The following is a 12,752-nucleotide window of genomic DNA, read 5'->3' as shown; positions in this document are numbered from 1 at the left end:
CAAGTCAAACCTTGACTGAAATGAAAAGGCATTTGACAAAGAAGGAAATGAAAGAGTTTAATCTGCTGTGTCATTCTCTCGGTAGCCAGAATAACTAACCCTCGCCAGTGTTAGTTCAAAGAATAGGCAGATTTTATCTCCTGACATGAGCAGTAATTCAAAGAAGCTGGTATATGATCCAGTATCCTGCATATTCACTGCAGGCAGGCAAAGACATTATGAGATAAGGGAGATCTACACATCACTTGTTATGAACACCTCATAAAGATAAAACCACACACAAGAGGAGAGTTTAGGAAGAGGACCACTCTTGGACTACTTTCCAAGAGGCATCAATTAGTAACTCTCTTCGCTCATTTTTCACACTACTCCACAGTGTCCTCCTGAGCCCCCTTACTCCTGTTGCCAACTGCTGATGCAGGGAATCCTGAGGAACCAAGGATTCATAGTTGTTCCATCAGTAGTCCTTGGTCAGCTCTCCCTCCCTGCCCCTTCTGTTTTGATCCCACTAACCAAATTTTAGTTAGTCTGAAAAGAGGATGGAAACCTCCGCAGCAATTAGTTTCTAAATATCTTGCAATGGGCAGCTTGTAGGAGCCCCATCTCAATGCCCACAGCACAGGAGGCAGGACTGCTTAGCCCATGCACTAGTGCATTTACCAGCACAGATGTAAGCCCAGATCTATGCACACCAAATACAGGCTCTCAGTTTGCACAAGGAGGCATCCATGGAGCTGAAGTATTAGGCAGATATTGTGGTGGGGCAGCAGTTATTGAGACGCCAGACAGAAAGGACACAGATAACGTGGCAACTCAGCTTTACCATTATGACTGATGATGGAACATCTAATTTCACTGCTCAAAAGAGAACTTCCATATAACTGGAAAGAATGAAATTCACAGGGGAAACCACACACAGACACACACAAAAGCAATACAAAGGAGATGAAGGATGGTTCACATACTAGTGATTCACTCTGAGACGCAAGCAAATGAAAGAGTATCCCCAACCATTTGCCTCCTGAAATGCTAAGTATAAACTCATTGCTGTGATAACTCTGCCAGACGTGAGTCATACACTGTAAAACCTTATGGGGTCAATCAGTTTAACTTCATAAATTCATTACACCAACAAAAACAGACCATCGTGTCCAGGCTGGTTCATTTCAGCTCTTCAAAGCTGTTGGTAAAACTGCCTGAGAGCTGAAATGCTTACCAGCAAAAGCTAAAAACTGTAAATCAAATGTAATAGGCTGGCTTTGTCTACTGTATAGAAATGATGCCTGAAAAAAAGAAAATAAAAAAGAACGTAAACCAGAACAAATGGAATGGCTACATAAAACAGCCAGTACTGAAACAGCAACCCAACCTGGTTGCAGAATGAGAGAGAAAATGAGAGTTCACCAAAGTCATGGGACAGGACACATGTTCACTTGTTCACTTTGCCTAAAACATGCTGAACCCCAAGGCTATAGAGGACAGCATCTAGTAGGAAATCAGAAAAAAGCATCCTTTCATACGTCCCTTGGGAAGGTGGCATCTACCAGGGCACAGCAGACCCATGTGTTCAGTAACAAGTCTGATGCTTCAGAGCCCATTTGAAGCTACATAGTACTGTGGGTTTCACCAACTGACAACAAGGAGGGAAAATCTGTCTTGAACATAAAGAAGAAAGAGAAAGGTATCCAAAAGGACTAACGAAGAAATGCTCAAACTGCCCAGGAAGCATTTTTTCCGTGGCTGCTAATACCAACAAGAGGCGACATTTATTTGCATCTTATTCAGTTAAAACATAAATGAACCTTAGGGTAGCTGATGTCTTGTCTTAGGGATTGGTCAGCATGGTGTGATTCCACTGATTTTCGATTATTACTAATTTCGTTGAATATATGGACCCTTATTTCCCTGGGAAGTAATGCCCACTTTTTTACTTTGACAGAGCTCCTTCCCATCCTAGAAGGGAAAAATATCAAATCAGATCTCCATGGTCCTTCCATCTCTGCACTGAGCCAAAGGAGTAGGTCCTTATTCTCTACGAGTAAGGTATGCAGAGATGCTTAATTTCCCCACTTCCCTTAGATTAAGTTGGAACTGTGCTCTAATTGGAAATTATGCTGAAGCTTAACAAGTGCAGATTATGTTTATCAACATATGAGGAATGGCTTTAGAACATGACATAAATTCTCTCGCATCGTGTACTGACGCAGTATGACAGCTTAAAGCACTGCGGAGGAGCTGGGTGTGAGATAGAGGTGTGGTGGGAGAGTCCGAGGGCGCGTGTGAGAGATATTACGTGGCGCAGATGAGAGTGAGAGGCCATAGCGAGTGCCGGTGGCCGACCCGATATCAACGGCGGAAGATAGCGAACTGTAAGTGTGCTAGAGGGCGACTAGGTCTCACACTGTCAGGTGGCCAAAAGAAACTGAGTATTGCCGCCACATAAATAACCCAGCTTCACGATCGGAAGGGCCAGGACTCTCGTAGATGAGGTCGCAGTGAGAATGTTGCTGTGTGTAGGTTAACTGTGAGATAGACTGTCTGTTAGTTCAACAACTATTTTGTGCAGCATAATGACAATAAGTTCACATGAAAAACAGGCGAAAACTATCTCATATTTTCAATTTCAACTTGATAAATGAATAACTCAGGACATAATAACAAAGAGTGCTGATCTGGGCAAATAAAAGAGCATAAAGAAAGAGAGCAGTGAAAAAGCTATCAAGGAAAAGCTCAGACTGTCGCATCCCTGGAAGTGAAATTAAAGGCCTCTCATTCATTTCCAGAAGTCAGAAAGGAAAATACCATTTACAGCCATACCTTGAACCACTTGACGTCCATGTTTAGGGCTTGGACGAGTCTCACACTCAATGGACTTGTCCCTTCTCAATTTGACCGCTTTACTGTCTGCCAATGGTTTGCTGATTTTTCCGATAGGGGCATTCTGAGATAGGAGAATAAGAAGAATGCTGGAGTTTAGTTGGAGAACTTTAGTATTTTGTTGCCGATAACCAGGTCATTGGGTGCTTGGTGCGATTCAACGACATAGGATCCTTCCAGATCGAAGAATAACAATTTCGGGTGGGCCTCTAGATTTCACCCCTTTTTTGTTGTTGCACGTCATAACGTACTCGAATATCGATAATAAAAAAAAAATAATTACTTCCTGCAAAGTCGATCTTGATTCATAAGGGACATAAAAATAGATCTTGCTCACTTAATCCTGAGGGGTTCGGCAGAATGTGGCGAACCAGGTAAAATCTCTCTTCCCTTCAGCCGTAAGAAGTCAGTGAAATTTTCACTCTTAGTGTCTTCTTTAGATTTGTAATTCATTAAACAGATAGAATCTATGTCCTGCGCTCGATGAATCGGATTATATCTGTCACGATGATTAAAGCTTTCTCCCTGATTTGAAGCTAGAAGTATATCACAAGATTTTGAGCATTCGCACCGATCGTGGACTTCTCTCTTCTTGCGTTCAACTTCAAGCATTCTCCTCTGACCAAATGAAACTGACAATAAAAGATTCAGCCAGACTACAGGTTTGAGCAGCTGAGTTGTTTCTAGGATCTCCTGCAATCTCAAGCTTGGAACACACACTTGTCTTTTGACTAAGTGTCTCTTATAGTGCAGTAAAACAACAGGTTTTCACACGGCGATTCCTCATTTACCTTGATCTGAAGATCGATTTATTAAACATACATGTGGGGATCAGTCCAGAGGATAGAAGCGGAGGAGAAGGCGGAAGGGATTGGGAAGTTACAGGTCCACTCTAAAATCAGGTTCTGATTAGCCTAAGATCACACAGCAAATATAGCAGTCCATATCCCACATTGCTTAGCTCGAGCATTTATAAGAACTCAGCGACCTCATTGTGTGTACATAGACCATAAGGGAATTATATATTCAAATGATTTCCTCTTTGAAGTGATGAGAAATATGGAGCATAACTTCAGACTTCTGCTGTTAAACTCTCACTTCTATCATAAACCAGAGTAAGAGTTCAATGCTGTTTTAGATGGAGGACTCATATTTTAAATAACTCATCTCATTAAGGCTTGGATTCCCTACTACAATTAGTTAAATTCCAGTTTGGATCATGCTTCACCTTGGATCACTTAGGGCTTCAGCCACTTATTGGAACTAACTCAATTTGTCTACAGAGAAGCTGTTTTCTATAGCAACAATAAGCTGTGAATGCAACTGGATGTCGGTCCGAGAGCAAATCCGCTGTTTATCCAAGCGTGTACCAACATCCTCTCCTTCCATCAGAACAGCAGGTTTTTAAACCAGACTCATGCAAGCTTGCATGACACACCTTGTGTAAAACTGTTGGCAGCCATCAGGACAGCCAGTTGCTTCCTGTATAGACACTGTTCCATCAGTTTTGGTTTTTTGTCTCGCTAGAACAACAGCCAGTGTCTGAAAACTCCCACAACTGAAGCAACCACGCTGATATACCGCAGTCACTGGAGGTGCTCAAGAGCCACGGGTATGTGGCACTGGGGACGTGGTTAGTAAGTCAGGTGTAGTCAGTGCAAGCGGATCGTCGAGGGTGGGCTGGGTGGACCTTCACCGCAGACTACCCGTCTCAAGTTTCGTCTAGTCTCTTTCCAGCCTTGGGTGCAACTTGTAAGAGGGAATGAAGCAGCAAACTGCCCAGCACTGAGCTGCATTCTTCTGACACATGGTATCAGTGAACTGCTGTATTTCCCTATCTTCTCTGGAGCTATTGATCTAACCTAACTGAAAAAGTAAGCCTGAACCTAGATATAAATCAGGATCATAGTCACCCATGGTTGCTTATATATTCAGAAAGACACTCCAGAGGGTAATTCAGCGCATCTAGAAATTAAAGTAGAAGTTCCTTAGTCAAAAATATTCCACAGCCAGATTTTCACCTCGCTACCACTACATTAAAAAGGAGAATCCAACTTGTGGTGTGGGTCATTGATGTTGTTCCGGGGGGAATTTGTGCGCTTGTTCCATGCCCACAGGGTAGAAGACAGCCAGTCTTCTCTAAGCCACATAAAAAGCTGCTTAGTGCTCCCAAAGCGAATGCTCTCACCAGTTGTTTCCAACTTGAAGGTCATCTTCTGGCCAGCAGCCTCGCAGATGTATTCTCCAGCATCTTTCTTCTCCAGCTGCTCCACAACCAGACGCCGTGTTTTGCCCACAGATTCCATTCTGAACTTTCTGGAGGAGGCAAGCAGTCTTCCATCCTTGTACCATTTTTTTACCTATCTCGCTCGGTGGATGGATCCACAATGTTGCTACTATTTTAACATTGATGGGAGGCACTTGCTGCCAGGGCAGCACTCACCTCTTTCTGCACCTGCTCCTGGTTATATAAACACAGGTTTTTGGCCTGTTAATTAATGAGGCAAAGATAAAAGTAGACAATACAAACGGACTGAAACCCTCTTGACTGAGGGACCGAAATGAGACCAACTTGCAGGTTTGTATGTACAGGTTGGAACAGGTTTAGGTTACCACTTTGTGCCCAAACTAATAGCCTTCACTAGAGAATATCAGCTCTTCTGTTGAAACAAAGTGTCAAATCTAGGCAAGAAAGAACCTAGGAATTTAATTGCAAGCCGCGTCAACAAGAGATGGTGCGTCCTTGAATACTTCCCGACTACACCAGTCCGATCGGTTGAAACGTTCATATGCAGAACATATTGACCCAAGATATTCATACGCATGTTCCATCACTTAGCAGGCAACCAAAACCTGGAATCGCTCTCAGACTAGTTTACTTCGGCACGATCGCACACTCTATGTGGATAATTTCTACTGCGAAAATAATGTAGTGTGGTAATAAGGTTCGAGCTCTACTTCATCAACATTAGATAGCGTGTCGTGCCTGTGTTTCATGACCGCGAACGTACTTCCTTGGCTTCGCCTGGAACAGGACTCCTCATGGGCTCTACCAGCTTGCAACAACTGGTGACTGTCTAAAATGGCGTATCAAGGAAATATAGGTCTCACAACGCCTACGTACCTTTGTTCTTTTCGTGTGCTGAGCGTTCTGCAGAGTATCTCTTTAGATAAATACTATACTTGTATTGTGCTTCGCGCTCCGATTTGAGACACCTTTACACAGTCATGACATTTGCCTCGCGCTCTCTTAACTTATGTGGAGTAGACAGTCCACGTGCACATCCATATCCGCATCGATGGCAAGCCATATGATCGCGGCTGAATAAGCATAGTAAAAAGGCAGTGTACTACTAGGAGAAGTTCCTGCTTCTCCTGCCATGAAAGGCTGCACGTAGAACATGCACTCCAGCCCCTTCACGTGCACCTACTGTCGCTTTAGCTCCATCACATTGAAACAGATAGCGCTGAAACAAGAATTACAGTTTGGGATCTCAGCGCACCCAGCGCAGCAGATCCTCTTGTAATATCTCTTGAATATCGCTTTCATGTAAATATATCACTACTAATATATTGCCTCTACACGACCAGACTGAACCACACGGTCTCTTCGTGCATCTACGTGTGCCAAAACAATACTAACTTTCGTACCCACATCCTACCAGGCACAGACTCAACCGTCTAGGGGAAAACACCTCAGCGAAGCGCGACTGAGATTACAGTCGGTTATCCAACGATGCAGAGCTCACTTCTCACTAGAAACTAGAATTTTTACTTTTATGTCCTCTTACTTGCTAGTAATTTCATTACAAACACTGGTCTTCTACGCTGTTCTCGGCACATCGACTCCTTGAAGGTGAGTTTTTGGCCATCAGCCTACGCAGCTGTAATCCCTGCACTCTTTTCTTTCCACCTGGTTCCACCACCGGCCGACGCTGTTTGCCCTGCTCTACCTTCGAACTTTCTTAGTCCGGGTGGATCCAGTCTTCCCCTCCTTTTATCACTTGACCTCTGTGATAAAATGTTTGCTCATTAAGTGACCCGGAATGATATGGTAGCGATTGTGGTGGACGTGCTTTGTCTCATTAGGACCGGATACTTAACTGGTTTGGATATTGGAGGCCACAAAGGTTGCAGACACCCTTTCTCTCTCGCATAGAGTCTAACTCTAGTAGTATTAATGATAAATAACAGGAGTAGCGCGCGGTGGCTGCTACCGTGTGTGCTGGATATTTAAAAGTTTCTAGCGTGGTCGACGTTCTTGAGAGATAAGGACAACCATAGGATACGAACCAAGTCGCTACGATCACAAACCGACCAATTAAAGGGGAACAATTTACGCTCGAGGGAATGGACATACAAATAAAGTTGCAAGGGACGGGACAGCGCGGCTAGTTGCTGGAGGAACAATAATCCCCTGTTCGCCCAGCCACTGGAATTGCCTTTTAGTTTTACCCGCTACAATTAATAAAAGTTTATAATTGGAACATTATTGGCTCATTGCTTATAAATTGATGACAACCTCCATCTTCTCCTGGGCCACCTCGCAGCTCAGCGTGGCATTTTTCTGTTGTTGCAGCCTTCACCACCTTCTGTACCTTCTCCTTGTTTGTAAATACAAATTCTGGCTCTGAAAAGAGAGAGATACATTAGTTTGGCCTCTTGAAAGAAGAAGCATATTAGGTTTTGGATGGTGGTGGGCGATTGAAGGAGTTCAGAAAAATAGTAATCTTCACAGCGAGTTCCTCCTCAGTCTTCTGATGCGCAAACGAGAATGATTTGTGGGAGAGAGTTGTGCAATTTATGGAATTGCTGCGGCAGCCCCATGCGCCTGAAAATTCCAGAGTCTAGGGCCTGCGCGTACTGTATGGGTAGTCGCTCATGTGTGAAGTCATAGCAGCAACCTAGTCTCAAAGAATGTGTTCCTTTCCAGGACAGAGATTGGAACTGGATGATCCTCCAGGTCCCTTCCAACAAAAGGCATTCTGTGATGCTTCTTGTATGACTCTCATGACTCTTTCGTCCTAGCTGCCATTTACTTATGTCTTCAAACACATCAACTTATACAAAACATTCCTGTAGTATTCTCTCCCATGCTAAATGAGCCCTTCCAAGACAAAAACATGTTACATAGACGAATTTTTAGTGACTTGTGACCAAAAGCCCCTGTTCTGAAACTTCCTGAAGATCGCAGCGTGCATTGCAGCAGTTTGTTTCTTAAGTGGTACAGGGCCGGTGGGAATGGAGAAGTGCAATAGAGACTTCTTCTTGTTTCTATGGCCTCATTCCCCACTAGCAAAAGGAAATTCCTGAAGATTTTAAAAGATGGAGCTGCCTCACAACTGTATTTAGAATAATTTGTTCAATTTCCTCATCAGAAATTAACCACCCCAAAGTTCAGCTCCAAAAATTTTAAGCATAGCAGGGAAAACTTACAAACTAATGACCGTTTTCTAAAACATTCTAGAATGAAAGGCCAAAATGTGTTCTCTCTCACCTGTGACATGAATCTTGAAGGTGAGTTTCTGGCCAGCAGCCTCGCAGCTGTACTCCCCTGCATCTTTCTTCCTTCTACCTGGGAATCACCACCAAGCGGAACACTGTTTTGCCCTCTGACTCCACCCCTTTCCGAACCTTCTTGTCGACGCGCTGCTCCACTCAAGTAGTGGTGGTGGGTGTGCCCCACGAATAGCTACCTTTACCTCCAGATTTGTTCTTGCAAAACCTTCGTAGAGTGTGGTAGACCCTCTCTCAGCGGTACCGCATCTCTCTGAAGTCAGATATACGCTCAGCTCCAAGTCAGTTGAATCCCTAATCTCCATATACACATACCATTAATGCTGACCACCCTATGCTATGAAGATAGTTGCTTAGTGTGTCTTATAAGTCTTATGGTCGATATATATATATATATACTAGCTGGAGAGGAAATCCCCCCAAAAACAGCTTACCTCCTTCTTTAATCATCTCCAATATACCGTGCGACTGGTAGCTCTCGCGTTCCGTCACGTGTGAATCTTTATGAACTTATCTAGATGTACGTGCGAGGGTTGGTAGTTGCCGATTACCTATACTGCGTTCATTAGAGGTAGCACTCACTCCAAATAAAGCTGACTCTGCGCTACTCCCTCTTCACGACACGATTTAGCAAGGACAAATTCATAACGCATATGTGTGCGTGACACTTCTTGTTTCTGGCCGCCTTGTGGGAGCGACATTATAATATGAGTATCGCTCACGCAATAATAAGTCTTATCGCCTCATCGATGCATAACTCTCGAAACGAGATTCAGTCTGTAATATATTTCAGACTCGAAGATAAGATCTCTCATCCAACGGCACTTGACACTGCTGAACCTCCTCCCTTCTCTTTGTTTCTTCTGATGTCTCTCTACATTTCCAGTAAATCAGAAGGGAATGGCCCTCTAGAACAGGTTGCCCAAGGAGACTGTGGATGCTCCATCCCTGCAGGCATTCAAGGCCAGGCGTGCGAATGTGGTTTCTCTGTGGAAGAGGCTGAGGCTCTGTCAGTATGGCAAAACCTGAAATATAGGAGAAGGGGGTTTTGAACTACGGATGAGCCTGTGGGGCTTTGCAGTGGACATTTCGCGATGATGTGTGTGGCCTCGCCTAACCATTTACGCGGGCTCGGGTGCCCTTTTTTCTCTGTCACAGATTATGGATGTGTCATTTTTCACAATTTTGTAACCAGATCTCATCAAACACCTCCCCTTTTCTCACTCCTTGCATGCCTGGTGTGCTCTTGCACTGTAACCCTGCAGACACCAGCTGACTACAAGAGCTGCACAAGTTACCCTCCTTGCCTATTGTTTGTTGCAGTAATTCATTCCTGGATGGAAAAGCACATGTAGAAAAGTGTTGCTATGACACTAGATGACAAAGAAAGTCCTATAGCCAAAATGTTTTGCACCAGAGAGGCTGTAAGTTGATCCTCCAAATGCAAGACACACAAAATGAAGTGTTCCTTTATCTCTGGGATTCCAAGCATTTTCTCACCTCTGACTTTCACTTGGAATGTTGCTTTGTCATCTTTTGTTTCACAGCTGTAGCTCCCTTGGTCTTTCAGGGTCACATTTTTGACCATGAGCTTGCGGTGCGTCCCCTGGGAGATGATGGTTGTCCTCTGGTCCTGCTTCACCTCTATTTGATCTTTCTTCTATACGACAGCTCCGCTTGCAGCTGACACCTCACACACCAGCTCCAGGTCTTCAGAAGGACTGACTGATATTTCTGGAGTCGTTTTGGACTTGCTGACAAAATTAATGGCTTCATCTGAAGAAAAAAAGAGAAAGTGGTTTACATCCTGACTCAGGCTTATTCAGCACAGCATTAAGATACAGTTAGAACTGATTGTAATGTCTCTGCTCATTACATCTGGGGGATCAAGTTTCACCTCTGGAGGTACTCACATACAACAGTTCGTGCTTTGTATTCATTCCTGTGTGTTTAATTTTGGTAAAATTGACGTGTATTTCTATTGCAGTACATTTTATTTCTTGCTATCATCAATTATCTGTTAATTTACTTGTTCGACTTTTTCTTCTTTAATGCTAAAAATTTAATTCATCTAAGTAAAACCTTGTTTTTCATACATGTTAGGACAAGACCGAATCAACACCTTTGTTCTCTAATGGCGTCATAGGGCAACTATCCGCGTACCACATGTCATAACCTCAAGATAACACCAAACGCACAAAACAACCAACCAGACAACCAACAACAACAAAAAACAAACACAAAGCCAAAGATCACTCAAGCAATCCAAATAAACCAACAACCGAAGACCAAAGACGAAAAAAACACACAGCCACCCCCAACAGACAACAAAACGAAGAAAACAGCGAGGCCAGCCACCGTACAGCTTCAGCAATTTTCACCCATAACCCCCCATATCCACCCCATAACCCCCTTCATCTCCCCCCATAGCTGTCTGTTCCTCCGTGGCCCCCATTGGCTTCCAGTCCTATTTCTACGCCATCACTTCGGGTCCCACCCTACGATGCGTCACCGCCTGCGCCCCAAATACGCCCCACACCATCGACTGCAACTATGGGGACTGCAGGGTCTCCACTGCGGGGCCACAGTGCCAGTGAGTCACAGCCCCCACATCCCATAATAGCCCTTAATGTTGGGGGGTATGGAGGTGTTATGGGGTCTTTTGGGGTCCCTACATCCCATAATAGCCCATAAGATCGAGGGGTATGGAGGTGTTATGGGGTCCCCATCACATTTGGGGTCCCCTGGGGTCTCTACATCCCATAATAGCCCATAAGATCATGGGGCCACAGTGCCAGTGAGTCACAGCACCCACATCCCATAATAGCCCTTAATATTGGGGGGTATGGAGGTGTTACGGGGTCTTTTGGGGTCCCTACATCCCATAATATCCCATAAGACTGGGGAGTATGGAGGTGTTATGGGGTCTCTTGGGGTCTCTGCATCCCATAATAGCCCTTAATATTGGGGGGCAGGGAGTTGTTATGGGGTCTTTTGGGGTCTCTGCATCCCATAATATCCCATAAGGTTGGGGGGTATGAAGGTGTTATGGGGTCCCTACATCCCATAATAGCCCATAAGATCGAGGGGCAGGGAGGTGTTATGGGGTCTTTTGGGGTCCTGACATCCCATAATATCCCATAAGGTTGGTGTTATGGGGTCCCCTGGGGTCCCGACATCCCATAATATCCCATAAGATCGGGGGGTATGGAGGTGTTATGGGGTCTCTCTCATCCCATTGATCCCCGTTGATCCCATTGATCCCATTAACCCCCATTGATCACATTAACTCCCATTCATCCCATTGATCCCATTGATCCCCATTGATCCCCATTACCCCCCCATTCATCCCATTGATCCCATTGATCCCATTGATCCCCATTCATCCCGTTCACCCCCATTACCCGCCCATTCATCCCATTCGTTCCCCTTGATCCCCATTGATCCCATTGGCCCCACTGACCCCATTGACCCCATAAACCCCATTGGCCCCATTGGCCCCATTGACCCCAATGACACCAATGACCCCATCCATCCCATTGATCCCATCCATCCCAATGACCCCATTGACACCATTGGCCCCATTGACCCCAATGACCCCATTGGCCCCATTGGCTCCATTGACCCCATTGACCCCATCCATCCCAATGACCCCACTGGCCCCACTGACCCCATTGGTCCCACTGACCCCATTGGCCCCATTGACCCCAATGACCCCATTGATCCCATAGATCCCATTGACCCCATAAACCCCACTGACCCCATTGGCCCCATTGGCCCCAATGACCCCATTGACCCCATCCATCCCACTGAGCCCATTGGCCCCATTGACCCCATTGACCCCATTGGCCCCATCCATCCCATTGACCCCATCCATCTCAATGACCCCATTGGCCCCATTGACCCCATCCATCCCATTGACCCCACTGGCCCCATTGACCCCACTGACCCCATTGGCCCCATTGGCCCCAATGACCCCATTGTCCCTATCCATCCCATTGACCCCATTGGCCCCATTGGCCCCATTGAGCCCATTGGCCCCATTGAACCTATTGACCCCATTGGCCCCATTGACCCCATCCATCCCATTAACCCCATTGACCCCATTGAACCCATTGGCCCCATTGACCCCATTGGCCCCATTGCCCCCATTGCCCCCACTGACCCCATTGCCCCCACTGCCCGCAGGTGCCGTGACGTGGCCCTATACTGGTACTCGGGTTCGCGCTGTTCGGGCCGTGTCAGCAAAGTGGGTTTTGGGTTGGGGCTGGTGGCCGCCATCTTGCTGCTCATCTGCATCGTCCTCGCAGCACTGCTCATGAGGCGAAGGACCGGGAGGTACGGGGGGATATGGGGGG

At 45.6% G+C, this 12,752-nt stretch overlaps 2 protein-coding genes across 3 annotated transcripts in view; one reads left to right on the top strand and one right to left on the bottom strand.

Annotated features, from left to right (window-relative positions):
• Window positions 1–12,752, top strand: part of LOC107306990 (uncharacterized threonine-rich GPI-anchored glycoprotein PJ4664.02-like) — a 42,789-nt gene that overhangs the window by 27,744 nt on the left and 2,293 nt on the right. The window contains 2 exon segments of the mRNA XM_032441642.1: window positions 10,825–10,987; window positions 12,583–12,732. Of these exon segments, the coding sequence (XP_032297533.1) occupies window positions 10,825–10,987; window positions 12,583–12,732 (313 nt within the window).
• LOC107306991 (obscurin-like) lies at window positions 6,859–10,290 on the bottom strand. 2 transcript variants are annotated; one of them, XM_015850422.2, is made up of 5 exons: window positions 9,895–10,287; window positions 9,709–9,727; window positions 8,375–8,433; window positions 7,400–7,507; window positions 6,859–6,888 (listed from the first exon to the last, which is right to left on the bottom strand). In XM_015850422.2, exons 1-5 carry the CDS (start codon window positions 9,980–9,982, stop codon window positions 6,878–6,880), a joined length of 285 nt encoding a protein of 94 aa, XP_015705908.1. In that variant the 5' UTR covers window positions 9,983–10,287; the 3' UTR covers window positions 6,859–6,877. The 2 variants fall into 2 exon arrangements, with proteins under 2 accessions (XP_015705908.1, XP_015705907.1); XM_015850421.2 differs by lacking the exon at window positions 6,859–6,888 and having other exon boundaries at window positions 7,330–7,507; window positions 9,895–10,290.

This window comes from Coturnix japonica, unplaced genomic scaffold, assembly GCF_001577835.2.
Source record: "Coturnix japonica isolate 7356 unplaced genomic scaffold, Coturnix japonica 2.1 chrUnrandom451, whole genome shotgun sequence".
Lineage (NCBI taxonomy): Eukaryota > Metazoa > Chordata > Aves > Galliformes > Phasianidae > Coturnix > Coturnix japonica.
The sequence above is the reverse complement of the archived record's forward strand: the minus strand, read 5'-3'. Positions and strand labels throughout refer to the sequence as shown.